At 45.2% G+C, this 19,450-nt stretch overlaps 1 protein-coding gene across 1 annotated transcript; it reads right to left on the reverse strand.

Annotated features, from left to right (window-relative positions):
- Positions 1-9,256: 9,256 nt before the first annotated feature.
- Positions 9,257-16,995, reverse strand: LOC142255728 (myeloid cell surface antigen CD33-like). Its single transcript, XM_075327184.1, has 4 exons — positions 16,838-16,995; positions 16,481-16,587; positions 13,184-13,561; positions 9,257-9,645 (listed from the first exon to the last, which is right to left on the reverse strand). Exons 1-4 carry the CDS (start codon positions 16,993-16,995, stop codon positions 9,257-9,259), a joined length of 1,032 nt encoding a protein of 343 aa, XP_075183299.1.
- Between the last annotated feature and the right edge of the window lie 2,455 nt (positions 16,996-19,450).

A 19,450-nucleotide genomic window follows, 5' to 3' on the forward strand; every position in this document is an offset into this window, starting at 1 on the left:
ATGACCACTGCCAGAGATAGTTCTGATTTTTCCTGGCTCCTGTTACGACCTATTCTGTTTGGTTATTCCTGTGTGCTAACTTATACGTGTTTTTTGACTACCCTCCTGCCTACTGTTTTGTACCTCGCTGCCCGATCCGGATTTGACCTCTGCTACGTTTGCTGACTACGTCATTGCCTGCCGATTCTGTCCCTGTTCCGCAATTCCTGGTTTGACCCTGCCTGACTACTACTGACTACTGACTACTACTCTCATCGGACTGCAGCCTTCCACAGGTAGTGATCACCAGAGCCCTGTGTAATTCCAAATCCCTGTATAGGGGTTAAAGGGTTTCAGGGTTCTGGGGGTCCTGCTTGGTGAGTGGCTTCCCTCTAGCCTTCCCTCTAGCCTCCCCATTACAGCCCATCTGAGTCTGTGGATCCAGGCAGGCGTTACAGGGAGCTAAAGAGTGTGAAAGACTGAAGATGGAAGAGGAGACTGGAGGCAGATAAAGGAAGCGATCCAGTGGAGGATGAGGTGGGGAGCTGAAGAGTAAGAAAGATTAAAGATGGAAGAGGAGACTGGAGGCAGATGGAGGAAGCAATCCAGTGGAGGATGATGTGGGGAGCTGAAGCACCAGGACAGGTGAGGGGTAAGGTAAGTGTAATAGTTTTGTTTATTTTTTAATTCTCCATTTATTAAGCTCTAGAGTTTGGAGAGACCTCATAGAGTAGTAAATTGCTTTTACAGGTAACTTGATTTACATTAAATACATTTGATGTATATCAGATTTCCTGGTCATATTCGAAGATTCTAATTCACCATTTTCAGAACCTGAACAACGCTTCATTTTATTGATGACAAATCCGACCAAAAGTATTTAAGGCTCTGATCATACTCCTCAAAAAATGTATTTTATACATAACATGAAATTTAACTCCAATGTTTCGACCAGAAGGGGCCTTTATCAAGCTATAGATTGGAATGTTTTCGAGGAATATTTATTGATTGCTTTCTGTTGTCAAATTTCCCAGACGAATTCCAGAATTTAAATTCATCACTATAGTATAAAGATAGGATAAGACTATGTGGGATAAATTTGTGGCTGTTTGAGAAGAACACATAAAATAAACAGATGTTTTAATAAGGTAATACAAGTTATGGACAATTTTTGGGACTTCTTATAGTCTAAATCCTTGACGTTATGCTCTTAATTCAAATTAATGAGGACTGATTTTGGGATTTTTTTCGCTTCTTGAAAATCAGTTTTTGAGTTTTTATTACACAACAAACTCCTACATCTTATAGAGGAATTTTATAAAAGGGGAAAGAAAGGAAAGGGGAATAATGGAAAGAAAGGGTTAGATCAGAGAGAAGTATTAAACCAGACAAAAAAACTCCTAATAAAAATGTATACTTTATTTCTATATGAATTTAAAAGGTTATATATTCAATCATTTTTTTGCTTGTAAAGAATCTACATTTTTTTTTTTTTTAAAAAATGACTATGTTCTTATTGAGTGGCTTTCGGAATACAAAGAAGGGAATTTTGTTTACTTACCGTAAATTCCTTTTCTTCTAGCTCCAATTGGGAGACCCAGACAATTGGGTGTATAGGCTATGCCTCCGGAGGCCGCACAAAGTATTACACTTAAAAGTGTTAAGCCCCTCCCCTTCTGCCTATACACCCCCCGTGCTCCCACGGGCTCCTCAGTTTTGGTGCAAAAGCAAGAAGGAGGAAAAAGAATTATAAACTGGTTTAAAGTAACTTCAATCCGAAGGAATATCGGAGAACTGAAACCATTCAACATGAACAACATGTGTACACAAAAAAACAGGGGCGGGCACTGGGTCTCCCAATTGGAGCTAGAAGAAAAGGAATTTACGGTAAGTAAACAAAATTCCCTTCTTCTTTGTCGCTCCATTGGGAGACCCAGACAATTGGGACGTCCAAAAGCAGTCCCTGGGTGGGTAAAATAATACCTCGTAAGAGAGCCGTAAAACGGCCTCTTCCTACAGGTGGGCAACCGCCGCCTGAAGGACTCGTCTACCTAGGCTGGCATCCGCCGAAGCATAGGTATGCACCTGATAGTGTTTCGTGAAAGTGTGCAGGCTCGACCAGGTAGCCGCCTGACACACCTGCTGAGCCGTAGCCTGGTGCCTCAAAGCCCAGGACGCGCCCACGGCTCTGGTAGAATGGGCCTTCAGCCCTGAGGGAACCGGAAGCCCAGCCGAACGGTAGGCTTCGAGAATTGGCTCCTTGATCCACCGAGCCAAGGTTGATTTGGAAGCCTGTGACCCTTTACGCTGGCCAGCGACAAGGACAAAGAGTGCATCCGAGCGGCACAGGGGCGCCGTACGAGAAATGTAGAGTCTGAGTGCTCTCACCAGATCTAACAAGTGCAAATCCTTTTCACATTGGTGAACTGGATGAGGACAAAAAGAAGGTAAGGAGATATCCTGATTGAGATGAAAGGGGGATACCACCTTAGGGAGAAATTCCGGAACCGGACGCAGAACCACCTTGTCCTGGTGAAAAACCAGGAAAGGGGCTTTGCATGACAGCGCTGCTAGCTCAGACACTCTCCGAAGTGAAGTGACTGCTACTAGAAAAACCACTTTCTGCGAAAGGCGTGAGAGAGAAATATCTCTCATTGGCTCGAATGGTGGTTTCTGAAGAACCAGCAGCACCCTGTTCAGATCCCAGGGTTCTAACGGCCGCTTGTAAGGAGGAACGATGTGACAAACCCCCTGCAGGAACGTGCGTACCTGTGGAAGTCTGGCTAGGCGCTTCTGGAAAAACACAGAGAGCGCTGAGACTTGTCCCTTAAGGGAGCCGAGCGACAAACCCTTTTCCAGTCCAGATTGAAGGAAGGACAGAAAAGTGGGCAAGGCAAAAGGCCAGGGAGAAAAACCCTGAGCAGAGCACCACGACAGGAAAATTTTCCACGTCCTGTGGTAGATCTTGGCGGACGTTGGTTTCCTAGCCTGTCTCATAGTGGCAATGACGTCTTGAGATAACCCTGAAGACACTAGGATCCAGGACTCAATGGCCACACAGTCAGGTTGAGGGCCGCAGAATTCAGATGGAAAAACGGCCCTTGAGATAGCAAGTCTGGTCGGTCTGGTAGTGCCCACGGTTGGCCGACCGTGAGATGCCACAGATCCGGGTACCACGACCGCCTCGGCCAGTCTGGAGCGACGAGGATGACGCGGCGGCAGTCGGCCCTGATCTTGCGTAACACTCTGGGCAACAGTGCCAGCGGAGGAAACACATAAGGGAGCTGAAACTGCGACCAATCCTGAACTAAGGCGTCTGCCGCCAAAGCTCTGGGATCTTGAGACCGTGCCATGAACGTCGGTACCTTGTTGTTGTGCCGGGACGCCATGAGGTCGACGTCCGGCACCCCCCAGCGGCAACAGATCTCCTGAAACACGTCCGGGTGAAGGGACCATTCCCCTGCGTCCATGCCCTGGCGACTGAGATAATCTGCTTCCCAGTTTTCCACGCCTGGAATGTGAACTGCAGAGATGGTGGAGGCCGTGGCTTCCACCCACATCAAAATCCGCCGGACTTCCTGGAAGGCTTGCAGACTGCGTGTGCCGCCTTGGTGGTTGATGTATGCCACCGCTGTGGAATTGTCCGACTGAATTCTGATCTGCTTGCCTTCCAGCCACTGCTGGAACACTTTCAGGGCAAGATACACTGCCCGTATTTCCAGAACATTGATCTGAAGCGAGGACTCTTGCTGGGTCCACGTACCCTGAGCCCTGTGGTGGAGAAAAACCGCTCCCCACCCTGACAGACTCGCGTCCGTCGTGACCACCTCCCAGGATGGGGGTAGGAAGGATTTCCCCTTCGATAATGAAGTGGGAAGAAGCCACCACCGAAGGGAAGCTTTGGTCGCCTGAGAGAGGGAGACGCTCCTGTCGAGGGACGTCGGCTTCCTGTCCCATTTGCGTAGGATGTCCCACTGAAGAGGACGCAGGTGAAACTGCGCGAAAGGAACTGCCTCCATTGCTGCCACCATCTTCCCCAGGAAGTGCATGAGGCGCCTCAAGGGGTGTGACTGGCCTTGAAGGAGAGATTGTACCCCTGTCTGTAGTGACCGCTGCTTGATCAGCGGAAGCTTCACTATCGCTGAGAGGGTATGAAACTCCATGCCAAGGTATTTGAGCGATTGGGCCGGTGTCAGATTTGACTTTGGAAAATTGATGATCCACCCGAAACTCTGGAGAGTCTCCAGGGTAGCGTCGAGGCTGTGTTGGCATGCCTCTTGAGAGGGTGCCTTGATCAGGAGATCGTCCAAGTAAGGGATCACCGAGTGACCCTGAGAGTGGAGGACCGCTACTACAGTAGCCATAACCTTGGTGAAAACCCGTGGGGCTGTTGCCAGGCCGAACGGCAGTGCCACGAACTGCAGGTGTTCGTTTTCTATGGCGAAGCGCAAGAAGCGCTGGTGCTCTGGAGCAATCGGTACGTGGAGATAAGCATCTTTGATATCGATCGATGCAAGGAAATCTCCTTGGGACATTGAGGCGATGACGGAGCGGAGGGATTCCATCCGGAACCGCCTGGTCGTTACGTGTTTGTTGAGAAGTTTCAGGTCCAGGACAGGACGGAAAGACCCGTCCTTCTTTGGGACCACAAACAAGTTGGAGTAAAAACCGTGGCCCTGTTGCTGAAGAGGAACAGGGACCACCACTCCTTCTGCCTTCAGAGTGCCCAGCGCCTGCAGAAGAGCCTCGGCTCGCTCGGGAGGCGGGGATGACCTGAAGAATCGAGTCGGGGGACGAGAGGTGAACTCTATCTTGTAACCGTGAGACAGAATGTCTCTCACCCAACGGTCTTTTACCCGTGGCAGCCAGGCGTCGCAAAAGCGGGAGAGCCTGCCACCGACCAAAGATGCGGAGTGAGGAGGCCGAAAGTCATGAGGAAGCCGCTTTGGTAGCGGCACCTCCGGTGGCCTTTTTAGGACATGACTTAGACCGCCATGCGTCAGAGTTCCTTTGATCTTTCTGAGGCCTTTTGGACGAGGAGAATTGGGACCTGCCCGCGCCCCGAAAGGACCGAAACCTCGACTGCCCCTTCCTCTGTTGGGGTATGTTCGGTTTGGGCTGGGGTAAGGATGTATCCTTTCCCTTGGATTGTTTGATGATTTCATCCAAACGCTCGCCAAACAATCGGTCGCCAGAAATTGGCAAACTGGTTAAGCGCTTTTTGGAAACAGAATCTGCCTTCCATTCCCGTAGCCACAAGGCCCTGCGGAGTACCACCGAATTGGCGGCTGCAACCGCCGTACGGCTCGCAGAGTCCAGGACAGCATTAATAGCGTAAGACGCAAATGCCGACGTCTGAGTGGTTATGGACGCCACCTGTGGCGCGGACGTGCGTGTGGCTGCGTCAATTTGCGCTTGACCTGCTGAGATAGCTTGTAGCGCCCATACGGCTGCGAACGCTGGGGCAAAAGAAGCGCCGATAGCTTCATAGATGGATTTCAACCAGAGTTCCATCTGCCTGTCAGTGGCATCTTTGAGTGAAGCCCCATCTTCCACTGCAAGTATGGATCTAGCTGCCAGTCTGGAGATTGGAGGATCCACTTTGGGACACTGAGCCCAACTTTTGACCACATCAGGGGGAAAAGGATAACGTGTATCCTTAAGGCGCTTAGAAAAACGCTTATCTGGACAAGCATGGTGATTCTGGACTGCCTCTCTGAAATCAGAGTGGTCCAGAAACATACTCGGTGTACGCTTGGGAAACCTGAAACGGAATTTCTCCTGCTGAGAAGCTGACTCCTCCACCGGAGGAGCTGAGGGAGAAATATCCAACATACGATTGATGGACGCAATAAGGTCGTTCACTATGGCGTCCCCGTCCGGAGTATCAAGATTGAGAGCGGCCTCAGGCTCAGAATCCTGATCAGCTATCTCCGCATCATCAACCAGAGATTCCCCCCTCTGAGACCCTGCACAATATGATGATGTCGAGGGAAAATCTAAGCGAGCTCGCTTAGTCGGTCTGGGGCTGGGGTCTGTGTCAGAACCCTCAGCCTGGGATCCATGAGATACCCCGGGAGGACATTGTTGGTCCAGCTGAGGTGGGCCAGGGAACAAAGATTCAACAGAGTCCCTGTGCTGAGATACCGGCCTGGACTGCAAGGCTTCTAGTATCTTAGCCATAGTCTCAGAGAGTTTTGCAAACTCCGTCCCCGTCACCTGAACAGTGTTAGCAGGTGGCTCCCCCTGGGCCCCTCTTAGCAGAGGCTCCGGCTGAGTAAGTGCCACAGGGGCCGAACAGTGCACACAATGAGGGTCAGTGGAACCTGCCGGTAGCGGGGTCGTACATGCGGCGCAGGCAACATAATAAGCCTGTGTTTTGGCACCCCTGCCTTTCGTGGGTGCCATGCTATTATCTTCCCTGAGTAACACAATAGGGTATATAGCCAGAAATCAACTGTGCACCATACAGTGTAAAACATATATACCATAAACATATAATGTTACACTACTGCACAATGGGGCTAGCACCACAGGTGCTGCTTACCACCCGCCTAAAGCGGTTGTGAGGCCACCAGAGTCCCTGCCTGGGTCTCCCAGACTTTGTCCCCCTCTGCAGCGTCCTAGGAGCTGACAGGAATGGCTGCCGGCGTCCTGAGGAGAGGAGGGAGCCGTGGGCGTGACCCAGAAAGAGCGGGAACTGGTGCCCGCACTGTGCACAGAGAGAGGGGTGGAGTATGCAAAGCATGCTCCAGCCCTCAGTGCTGCTCGTTCTGTGCAGCGTCCCGCCCTTCCCCTGCCTGTCAGGGCTGTGGGCGGGAGGAAAGGAAACTAGGCCGCAAAAAGCCGGGGACTCTAGTAATAAACGCGGCCGCCGTAAAAGCTCGGCCGGCGTGAAAGTCCCCGGCGCACTACAAGTCCCAGCCGTGCCGCAGTGTTTCCATGGCCGCGGCGGTCAGTGCGGCAGTCCCTATACATAAACACACTCAGCAACGCTGAGTGTGTAATGGCACATATTAACCCGGTCAGCGCCGTGGTCCCCGGTGCACTAGCACACCCAGCAAAGCTGGAGTGTTGCTGTGCGCTGTCCCCACAGGGATACAGAGTACCTCCAAGTAGCAGGGCCATGTCCCTGAACGATACCCGACTCCTATCCAGCAGGCTCCACAGGAGTTGTGGATGAAGCACGGTCTCAGTGCCTGGAGACCGATAGGATCCCACTTCACCCAGAGCCCTGAGGGGGATGGGGAAGGAAAACAGCATGTGGGCTCCAGCCTCCGTACCCGCAATGGATACCTCAACCTTACAACACCACCGACAAGAGTGGGGTGAGAAGGGAGCATGCTGGGGGCTCTATATGGGCCCACTTTTCTTCCATCCGACATGGTCAGCAGCTGCTGCTGACCAATCTGTGGAGCTGTGCGTGCGTGTCTGACCTCCTTCGCACAAAGCAAAAAACTGAGGAGCCCGTGGGAGCACGGGGGGTGTATAGGCAGAAGGGGAGGGGCTTAACACTTTTAAGTGTAATACTTTGTGCGGCCTCCGGAGGCATAGCCTATACACCCAATTGTCTGGGTCTCCCAATGGAGCGACAAAGAAAGTTCATTTGCAAACTTAATTTCTAAATGTTAAATAAGTTCAATCCCCCCAACAATCTCTTCCTCAGTCACTGCAATAGAAAGGATTCTTAACAGAGCATCAATACTTATATATACAGTATACTGTATAGAAAAATAATAATAAGAAATATTCTTACCTAATTGTTTTCTCTCCATTTTCTTTTTGAGAAGGAAATAGGATCCCACAAAAATGAGGACGAGGGCAGCAATATTACCAATAACTATCACAATAATGGATGTAAAAGTCGTGGTGGTTCTGTCACAAACTATAAAGAAAATAATGATAAAGTCCATATATTATAATAGTTTAACAACAAAGATTAATAAGTTCTATGGTTCATAATTTATTATATACTTTTGGAAACATTTTAGAAGTCATAAACTAAACTCCTCCTAGACAGAGAACTAAAGGATCCTACAGTGTTACAATAGAGGCCACCAAAGTCCAACAGAAGGCTCCTCAATTTTTGGAGCCAAGCTTGCATCTTGGGTCTGTTTCTAAAGGTTGATCCATGGCGATTGATGTATTCTCACTTTTACAGATTCTCTTTGCCTTCTGTTTTGTTCTGATAACTTTATTGATGATTGTGATCTTTATAAATTTATCTCAAGCATGTTCCTTTCTTGCAGAAAGCCTCATAACCAAATTCCGTACTTTTCGGCTTATAAGACACAGCAGATTAACCCCCAAATTTAGAGGAAAAAAAAGATTAAAAAAATAGTGTCGGTCTTACAATCCGGTGGTGTCCTAATGGGAGAAGGTGGCAGTAGTGGTGAAGCAGGATCACAGGAGGAAGGGGAAGTGGTGGAGTAGGGCGATGCTGCGGGCGGTGCGGCAGGTGTCCAGATGCTTGCTGTGGGTACAGTGAGGCAGGCATTTCCAGAAACTGTTGGCAGTGTGAGCTTTAAAGAAATGACACCCGGAGCCCTCTGCTCAAGATCTCATCTGCGCACGCACCACCTTTGGATGCCATTTTCATTAAGTCTGCTGCTGGGAGATCAATGGTGCAGAGGAGGCACATGCGCAGATGAGATCTTGAGCCAAGAGCTCCATGTGTGCATGTGCAAACTTCGGGTGCCATTATTTGAAGCCCACACTGGCGACAGTTTCAGGATGGTGCCTGCGGCCCCAGCCCAGCGCTAGCGGCCATCAGCCCCAGAACAGAACTCGCAGCCCCAGCACAGCATCACACAGCGCCTGCAGCTTAGCTGCTGCGACTCCTTCCCACTACCCCCGGTAAGCAACATTTGGATTTCAAGACACAGCCCTCATTTTCCTCCCAAATTTTTGGGAGGAAAAGTGCGTCTTATAATCCAAAAAATACGGTATGTTCTGGGGGCATAACTAAAATCCTACAGTCCCAAGGCAAGTTTCAAACCTACATCCACCTCTCACCACTATCATCTTGTTGCTCGAATGCTCCACTAATGCTCCTAAGGTATATATGTTCCCCTTACCTAATGTAAAAAAAGCAAACAAACTAAATTACGGATTACAAATTAATAAATGCAGTGCCCCCTTTGAACCTCTTTATCATAGTAGGCCCCTGGGCCATAAAACTTCAAGTGAAACACTGTGAACGACACTGTCCTTGATGGTTTGGTTCTTGAAGCCTGTCCAACTTGTATCACCATTGTAACCAGATCATCAATCAGATCTATTTTGTTATTTGTGAATCATTCCGTAAAAAGTGCCCAATAGACAAGTGATTGGCTCCAAGTTTTTGAAGAGCCATAATCAAGGACATTTGTAAAACTATTAAGTACTTACTGCAGACATCACGGAGAAAAAGAAAAATATTTTTTCTAGTTGTCTTTTCCATAGAGTTTGTCATCTCACATATGATGTTTTCCTGGTGGTCACTTGAATACATAGTAAATGTAACAGTAGAAGTATTCTTCTTCCAGATTCCAGCCACATTACTCTTCCTCCACTGGAAAACTAAGGATGCCACCGGGCAATTCCAAGGAGGAGCACAGGTCAAGGTCTTATTTATACCAGAAACCATGATTCCAGGATCTGAGATGACTGGTTCTTCTTTGAGATCTGCATGATAATATAAGAATTCATTCTAATTTCTACATCTGGTCAAAATATAAGAGAATCTGTATTTCAAATGTCTTGAACTTATCGGTCAACTGGTGATGGAGATATTGGAGAATCGGCCTCTGTTCCTCACTCTAAGGCCTCTTTTACACGTCCGTGAAAATCACGCACGTTTTTCACGGACATGTCAAAGGTGCGTATTGCCCTCGGTGTGCCGTGTGTATGGCACACGTGTGTTCTCCGTGTGTTATCCGTAATAACACACGGAGAACGGGAACTTTCTCCTCCCCTGTCCCTGGCATCGCTGTCCGTGGTGCTGATCTTCGGTCTCCATTCCTGCCGACTCCCCGCTGCTGCAGCTTCCGGCCGTGGTGAAGTGAGTATTCAATGAGCGGCGGTCGGCAGCAAGTGACAGCAGCGGCAGAGACAGAAGGGCTGGAGAAGGTGAGTACGAGCTGTTTTGTTTTTTTTCTCGCAGATACATGTGTTTTTTCCGGCGCGTGTCACATGGAACACATCAGTGTGGTCCATTTGTGTTATGTGTGACCCGTTTGCGTTCCGTGTGACACCCGTGATGCCGGAGAAAACGTGGACATGTCTACGTGTGGAGCACACGGACACACGTATGCTCCACACGTACACACGGTCCATGGCAGAATACGCACGTGAACGCAGACCCATTGATTTTAATGGGTCTATGTGTGCATGTGTCTCCGGTACGTGAGAAAACTGACCATACACGTACCGGAGGCACGGACGTGTGAAAGAATCCTAAAGCAGTGTTTCTCATCTCCAGTCATCAAGACCGACCAACATCTCATGTTTTCAGGCTTCTCTCAATGTTAGACAGGTAATAACTCCATCACCTGTGCAACATTAACCCCTTTACGACCAAGGATGTACTGGTATGTTCTTGGTCATAGTGCAGTAATCACCGCCGGCTGCTGCAGTTATCCGGCAGTGGTCCCTGCAGATGTCTTCTGATTTGAACAGCAGATATGTGGGGCTAACAGGCACAGGTGGATCCGTGATCCACCCGTGCCTGCTTGCTACTTAGATCACGCTGTCAAAATATGACAGCGCAATTTAAATGGCTGTGGTGAGGATCTTAACATTCCTCCATGCCATCATGGGGAGCCGATGATTGCCATGGTAGCAATAGTTCATGTGATGACCCCTGACACCACCATAACGTATTTCCTGCGAGTACCGACAGAGCGGTGGCTCTCACAGGAATGCTGCATTTCTGCTGATCAGAGCTGTGCAGCTCTGATCAACAAAAATGTGCAGGACATCTGACTGCTGGTCCATAAACTCCCCTAGGGGGACTAGTAAAATAAAATAAAAAATGTAAAAAAAAAATGTTTTAAAAAATATGAAAAGATAAAAAAAAACCCCATTGAAAAATAAAACAATTAAAAAAAAAATAAATATACACATATATGGTATGTCCACTTTCAGAAATGCCCGATCTATCAAAATACAAAATCAATTAATCTGATCAATACATGACGTGGCGAGAAAACAATTCCAAACCCAAAAATTACATTTTTGGTCGCCGAAAATATTTTTTAACATGCAATAACAGGCAAGTAAAATGTAGCATTCACACAACATTGGTATAATTGAAAACTCCAGCTCAAGATACAAAAATAAGCCATCACTGGGCCCCATATCCTGAAAAATCAGAACGCTACGGGTCTCAGAAAATGACTCAAAAAGCGCAATTTTTCAACAATATGTCTCTCTTATTTTAGATTCCGTGGAGTAATAAAAAAATGATGCAAAGGTGGATATTTACTGTAAAGGATGTAATTGATATTAGTTTCCATATAATACAGTTAGGTCCAGAAATATTTGGACAGTGACACAATTTTGGCGAGTTGGGCTCTGCATGCCACCACATTGGATTTGAAATGAAATCTCTACAACAGAATTCAAGTGCAGATTGTAACGTTTAATTTGAAGGTTTGAACAAAAATATCTGATAGAAATTGTAGGAATTGTACACATTTCTTTACAAACACTCCACATTTTAGGAGGTCAAAAGTAATTGGACAAATAAACCAAACCCAAAAAAAATATTTTTATTTTCAATATTTTGTTGCGAATCCTTTGGAGGCAATCAATGCCTTAAGTCTGGAACCCATGGACATCACCAAACACTGGGTTTCCTCCTTCTTAATGCTTTGCCAGGCCTTTACAGCCGCAGCCTTCAGGTCTTGCTTGTTTGTGTGTCTTTCCGTCTTAAGTCTGGATTTGAGCAAGTGAAATGCATGCTCAATTGGGTTAAGATCTGGTGATTGACTTGGCCATTGCAGAATGTTCCACTTTTTTGCACTCATGAACTCCTGGGTAGCTTTGGCTGTATGCTTGGGGTCATTGTCCATCTGTACTATGAAGCGCTGTCTGATCAACTTTGCGGCATTTGGCTGAATCTGGGCTGAAAGTATATCCCGGTACACTTCAGAATTCATCCGGCTACTCTTGTCGGCTGTTATGTCATCAATAAACACAAGTGACCCAGTGCCATTGAAAGCCATGCATGCCCATGCCATCACGTTGCCTCCACCATGTTTTACAGAGGATGTGGTGTGCCTTGGATCATGTGCCGTTCTCTTTCTTCTCCAAACTTTTTTCTTCCCATCATTCTGGTACAGGTTGATCTTGGTCTCATCTGTCCATAGAATACTTTTCCAAAACTGAGCTGGCTTCATGAGGTGTTTTTCAGCAAATGTAACTCTGGCCTGTCTATTTTTGGAATTGATGAATGGTTTGCATCTAGATGTGAACCCTTTGTATTTACTTTCATGGAGTCTTCTCTTTACTGTTGACTTAGAGACAGATACACCTACTTCACTGAGAGTGTTCTGGACTTCAGTTGATGTTGTGAACGGGTTCTTCTTCACCAAAGAAAGTATGCAGCGATCATCCACCACTGTTGTCATCCATGGACGCCCAGGCCTTTTTGAGTTCCCAAGCTCACCAGTCAATTCCTTTTTTCTCAGAATGTACCCGACTGTTGATTTTGCTACTCCAAGCATGTCTGCTATCTCTCTGATGGATTTTTTCTTTTTTTTCAGCCTCAGGATGTTCTGCTTCACCTCAATTGAGAGTTCCTTAGACCGCATGTTGTCTGGTCACAGCAACAGCTTCCAAATGCAAAACCACACACCTGTAATCAACCCCAGACCTTTTAACTACTTCATTGATTACAGGTTAACGAGGGAGATGCCTTCAGAGTTAATTGCAGCCCTTAGAGTCCCTTGTCCAATTACTTTTGGTCCCTTGAAAAAGAGGAGGCTATGCATTACAGAGCTATGATTCCTAAACCCTTTCTCCGATTTGGATGTGAAAACTCTCATATTGCAGCTGGGAGTGTGCACTTTCAGCCCATATTATATATAGAATTGTATTTCTGAACATGTTTTTGTAAACAGCTAAAATAACAAAACTTGTGTCACTGTCCAAATATTTCTGGACCTAACTGTATATAGAAAATTTATATAGCTCAGTATGATATCTGATGGTCATTTACCTGTCACAGTAATAGTGGTTGTCACATATAAAGAGTAGTGAAATTTCACATTGGTGACTTTGCTTTCTTCAAATCTGTAGTAATACCGCCCCTTATCTTCTTTCTTGGCGTCAGTTATGGTCAGGGTGCAGTCTCCATTATCGGGATTTCCCGTCAGATGGAAGTTTGTTTTTTGCACATCACTGGATTTATCATTAGTGGCTACGATATATAATGGATATAAAGGTTCCTGTCTCCGTATCCAGTATCCAGAGGAATTACTGAACGTATTCCTACTGTCAGCTGTGAATTTACAAGGAATGGTAACACAGAGACCCTCCTGTACACTGACACTTGAAGTCACCCGGATGGAATAGCCTGGCACCAGGCACGTTATAGCTGTAGAAAGATGAAAAATATTTTTTTTACTTATAAATAATCAAGATGGGTAATGATGTTTTATTTTCTTAATCTATTTATTTCATAATTCAAGCTTATTACGATAAGATATATATATATATATCACACCTTCTCATTCAAAGAGTTTTCTTTATTTATTGTAGATTCACATTGAAGGCATCAAAGCTATGAATTAAAACATGTGGAATGAAATACTTAAAAAAGTGTGGAACAACTGAAAATATGTCTTATATTCTAGGTTCTTCACAGTAGCCACCTTTTGCTTTGATTACTGCTTTGCACACTCTTGGCATTCTCTTGATGAGCTTCAAGAGGTAGTCACCGGAAATGGTTTTCCAACAGTCTTGAAGGAGTTCCCAGAGATGCTTAGCACTTGTTGGCCCTTTTGCCTTCACTCTGCGGTCCAGCTCACCCCCAAACCATCTCGATTGGGTTCAGGTCTGGTGACTGTGGAGGCCAGGTTATCTGGCGTAGTACCCCATCACTCTCCTTCTTAGTAAAATAGCCCTTACACAGCCTGGAGGTGTGTTTGGGGTCATTGTCCTGTTGAAATATAAATGATTGTCCAACTAAACGCAAACCGGATGGAATAGCACGCCGCTGTAAGATGCTGTGGTAGCCATGCTGGTTCTGTATGCCTTCAATTTTGAATAAATCTCCAACAGTGTGAGCAGCAAAGCACCCCCACACCATCACACCTCCTCCTCCATGCTTCACGGTGGGAAGCAGGCATGTCGAGTCCATCCGTTCACCTTTTCTACAAAGACTCGGTGGTTGGATCCAAAGATGTCAAATTTGGACTCATCAGACCAAAGCACAGATTTCCACTGGTCTAATGTCTATTCCTTGTGTTCTTTAGCCCAAACAAGTCTCTTCTGCTTCTTGTTGCCTGTCCTTAGCAGTGGTTTCCTAGCAGCTATTTTACCATGAAGGCTGCTGCACAAAGTCTCCTCTTAACAGTTGTTCTAGAGATGAGAAGGTGTGTCCAAACTTTTGGTCTGTTTTGTATATATATATATATATATATATATATATATATATATATATATATATGGCTATCCTTTGTAGCCTTATTCTCAGGTGCAGCTCTTTCAGACTACTCCCCTTCACTATAAAAGGTCACGTGTCTTACCATCTGATGCTGGTTATAGAATCTTCATTCCTATGCTGACCACTTTGAAAGGAGCCTGTCTCTGGAAGAAGCTGAGGAGTCATAACAATTGCAGCTGTGGTGTTTAGCTGCATTTGAGGAGCTTGGAGTGTTTTCCTTGTGTGTCTACGTTCAGCCGTGATGGTTGTCCGGAATATGTAGAGGAAAATGTCTTAACATGAACCAAGAATTATTATGACAGACGGACCACAGGATTTTTGCTTTTTAAGGCTGTGGCCACACTGTCATTAATGCGAGTGAAATGCATGACAGTTGGCTCCCGCTTTGCTGGAGTGTAAGGTAAATGTGATCCTGCAATTACAGCACAACTATGGAGTACAGTGTGGCTACTGCAGAGGAAAGGGAGGGATTAATCTCCCTATCTCCTCCATTATCAGCTGATGCAATTCTCACACTGCACTCGCATTACACCAGTGTAATGCGAGTGCAATGCAGTGTTTCTCTCGCACCCATAGACTTGTATGGGTGCGAGTGAAAATTAATCGGTTTCCACCCGCAGCATGCTGTGATTGTTTTCTCGTTCCGATCCCTTCTCTCTATATAGTGAACTTTTTTAGGGTTCTTGCACCCAGTTCAGACTTAGAATGGTGTTCCACATGTTATTTCTCAATTTGAGAAAAAAAATGCTCATGGAAGTTGCCCCATAGATTAACATGGGTCCGGGTGAAATGTGATTTTTTTTATCGCATTCCACTCACTCCATTTTACTCACCGTTTATGCTCAGCCTAAATTTTTTCCATTTTTGCATGGTGGATGCCAGCCACACAGTCCCTGGTCCGAGGATCCATAGGAAGATTGGTAAACTCACTAAACTTCCTTTTGGGTTTATCATTTCCACCTTGTATGTCTCCCTTCCTTGTGTTGTATTATTGCAGTGGTGAGACTAGTGGTCTCAACAGCCTTCTCACTAGCCAGGGTTCAGGGCAAATAAGGGCCTAGACACATCATCAGGGGAAAAGACCTGTATAGGGACATTAGGGAGTGCAGGAATTAGCCTCTCCCTAGCGCTAGTGCCCACCATTGTAACGTATTCCCTTTGTACCCTGTATGACGCGGGGCTTGCCTGGGGTTATCTTATACCTGACAGAACCCTGATAGTCACGTAGTGGCATAACCGCAGCCAAGGTTGGCCATATCCCTTTTGGAATGAGAAGGCAAAACCTCATTATGATGGTGATGATCGGAAGAAATAATTACTAAGAAATGAATCCATGTACCATGGGAAGAGGGAAAGTTAAGAATTAGACCCTTTGGTTCTCCTGGTCAGATCAAGCACCATGATGAGACATTTTGATCTTGACTATAAAGCCCTCTGTGGTTTTCTATGCAATTCTATGGGATTGCATATTGGATAAAGTTGAGCCCTTGTGGCAAACAGTACTGATTTTGCCTGGACAGTTTTGCGCACATTCCTGGAAAATTTGTAGGTCTACTTGCCTAAAGTCATAGGTCCTACTCAGTTGCAGGGCATTCAAATCTGAGTAGGACCTCTGACTTTAAGTCCAGTTTAGTACAATTCAGAGTTCTTGGAAGCTGAGATCTATGACATTGTCGGACATGGAGCTCACAGGTGTGACACTGTAATACATCCATGTGCATGATGATTTACTCTGCAAAACAGCAACTAGATCTTAGCTTCCTGAGATGTGACAGTCAATAACCAACATCTATATTGTTTCTACGCACATGTGGTTTCCCTCACTAAATATTTGTAAGTTGCACTCACCTTTCCAGAAGAGCGGGAGGATCACCACAAGGCTGACCCACATCATGCCGGGCTTTATCTGCCTCTTCTTGATTCTGAGATGAGCACTTTTTATCCTTTGTCTTGTTCTTTAGAACAAAAATTAGAAATAAAAAAAATGACAACATTTAATTACTGAATTGATCCAACATTTTTACACCGCCCAGAATAACACACTATTGCAATACAGTTGTCTATGATGTATATTTAACTGGAGTAGTTTCTATACTTGTACACTATGGTTGAGCCACTCACATTGTTCTTGTTAGTCTTTTTGCAAATGGCAGAAAGTTTGTACATTTTGATAATTAGCCTAATTTTCATTGCAGAGTTCAATACATTTGAATGCAGCTCCGTGGCATAAATTTAACAAGACCAGTGTTATTCCCCTTGGTCTTACTGGGGTGGGGATGGAATTCAGTACTGCCCTCTTTTATTTCTTTCCTTTCTTTAATTTCCTTTTCTTTATATTCCTTTCCTTCATTCCTTCTTTTCATTTTTTCCTTTTTTCCTTTTCTTTCTTTTCTTTCCATCCTTCCTTTCCTTTCCTCTTATCCATTCCATTCATTTCCTTCCTTTCTTTCCATTTCTTTCTTTCATTCCTCTCCTTTCCTTCACTTTTCTTTTCTTTGTCTCTTTTCCTTTCTTTCCCTTCCTTCTTTTCTTCCTTCCTTTCTTCCTTCCTTTACTTCTTCGCCATTCATTTTCTTCCTTTGCTTTCCCTTCTTTTCCATTTCTTTCTCTCCTTTCCTTCCTTTCTTTCTGTCTTCCTTCCTTCTTTCCTTCATTTTCTTTTTCTTCATCTCCAATCCTTTCCCTTCCTTCCTTCCTTTCTTTCCTTCTTCTCTATTCCTTTTCTTCCTTTGCTTTCCCTTCTTTTCCATTTCTTTCTCTCCTTTCCTTCCTTTCTACCTGTCTTCCTTCCTTTCTTCTTTCCTTCATTTTCTTTTTCTTCATCTCCAGTCCTTTCCCTTTATTCCATCCTTCCTTCCTTCCTTCCTTCCTACGTTCCTTCCTTCCTTCCTTCCCATTTCTTTCCTTTCTCTTCTTTGTCTCTTTTCCTTTCTTTCCCTTCCTTCTTTCCTTCCTTCCTTCCTTCGTTCCTTCTTTTCTTTCTTCTCCATTCCTTTTCTTCCTTTGCTTTCCTTTCTTTTCCATTTCTTTCTCTCCTTTCTTTCCTTTCTTCCTGTTATCCTTCCTTCCTTCTTTCCTTCATTTTCTTTTTCTTCATCTCCAGTCATTACCCTTTCTTTCATCCTTCCTTCCGTTCTTTCCTTTCTCTTCTTTCCTTTTTTTTCTTTCTTTCCTTTTTCTTCCTTTCTCTCCTGTCCTTCCTCTCCTATTTTCTGTTTAGATTAAATGTAATACGTAGAACATTCGCAAGACTATATAAAGGTAGATAATATTCTGCAGTCACCTTCTAAATAATGGAAGTATAAGACCCTGTGTTCACAATCTCCCCCATCTTAATTTGCACTCCAGAAGACAAAAGCACACATTGCACACTGTCAGGATTCCGCACTCTGCCAACACATTTTTTTTTCAGCCTAGAAAACTGCTTTAAAATGACTCTTTAATAGGACCATTCACTAGGTCTAAAGTGGCCTGTTTTTGCTCTTCTTTTATTCCCCTTACTTCCATCTTTTTTTTTCTTGCTTTTTGACCTCCAATTTTGACCTGGTGATAGGCATCTTTTAAAATGTTATATATTGAGATTCAGCAAAACTTAACTTGAGAATTTCTGTGGCTTTAGCTGTGTTAAATTGCCAGTTGCAATTTGCTCCAGGATGGTAGGATACTGTCACGCCACATACTAGGAAGTGACTGCATAGGGACTCTTAAGCTGGCCCTCAGACTAAGTAAACTTTGAACTGACCCTTAACCGAGAGGTACACTTGATGGTAGTGAGGTCTGAGACGCCAGCCTCTCCCTGTCTCCTGTTCAGGCCCTTGTGTAACTTCCTTCACACCCACCACCTAAGGAATGGACCGGAACAGTAGCCACATCCCCACAACGGACACACAAAAAAGGGGGTGCAATCCAACTAAAGCACACCACTACCAAACACACAAGGAAAGACACAAACACTACTAAGGAATAAAGATAAGCAAACCTTAGGCTCAGGCTCGGAAAATTACATGAAAATCAGCCGTGAGTATCGAGCTGTGCTCGTGTCTGCATGATGCCTTGCACTGTGCCTACTGTTGCTTCATCGCAAATTAGGCTTACATTCAGCATAGTAAGATGTAGTAGGAGCTGCTAAGTCTTTGGATTTGTGATCTTTTTTGTTTCTATGGTAACGAATGTTCCATCACATGAAAGCTTTATGTGTCTAATATATGTTTTCAAAATTTTGTGTTTGTCATTTTCTGAGCCCCGAACACCGAGCCCCAAGCCTAAGGTTCGCTCATCTCTACTAAGGAGGTAAAAAAAGGGAGAAAGTTAAAAGCGACCGCGTAACTTTCACACAAAATACAAAAGACAGCAGCTCAAACACAACCTTCACCCTCCAGGCCTAGTTCCAGAATTATTTCTGAATAACCGGCACCCTCTGCTGGGAGTAGAGGGTATTTATCTGAGTTGGGAGTGATTATCAGCATAAACACCTAAGCAGATGTAAAGAGCCTGCTGCTGACCAGGAAAACTGACATTAACTCGACTATTCCAAAATGAAAAAAACATATATACAGTAATATTGCAAAAATGTGTAAGACACACAATGGAGTTATTTCAAAATACAAAGTTTTTTATTAAACATAATAAAAGGGACAATAAACAACAAACACCATGTATATCCCAATTATGACATTAAGTACAGACAAAAAGGAGTAATCTCACAATGTGGGGATCAGGATTAAAGCACAAGTGTAATGCACTCAGCATTAGCAGGAAAAAAGATTATTAATGTATAAGGGGGAAGCCCTCCCACCAATCATACCTGCGGAGTGCAAC

This window comes from Anomaloglossus baeobatrachus, chromosome 11 (genome assembly GCF_048569485.1).
Source record: "Anomaloglossus baeobatrachus isolate aAnoBae1 chromosome 11, aAnoBae1.hap1, whole genome shotgun sequence".
NCBI classification, from domain to species: domain Eukaryota; kingdom Metazoa; phylum Chordata; class Amphibia; order Anura; family Aromobatidae; genus Anomaloglossus; species Anomaloglossus baeobatrachus.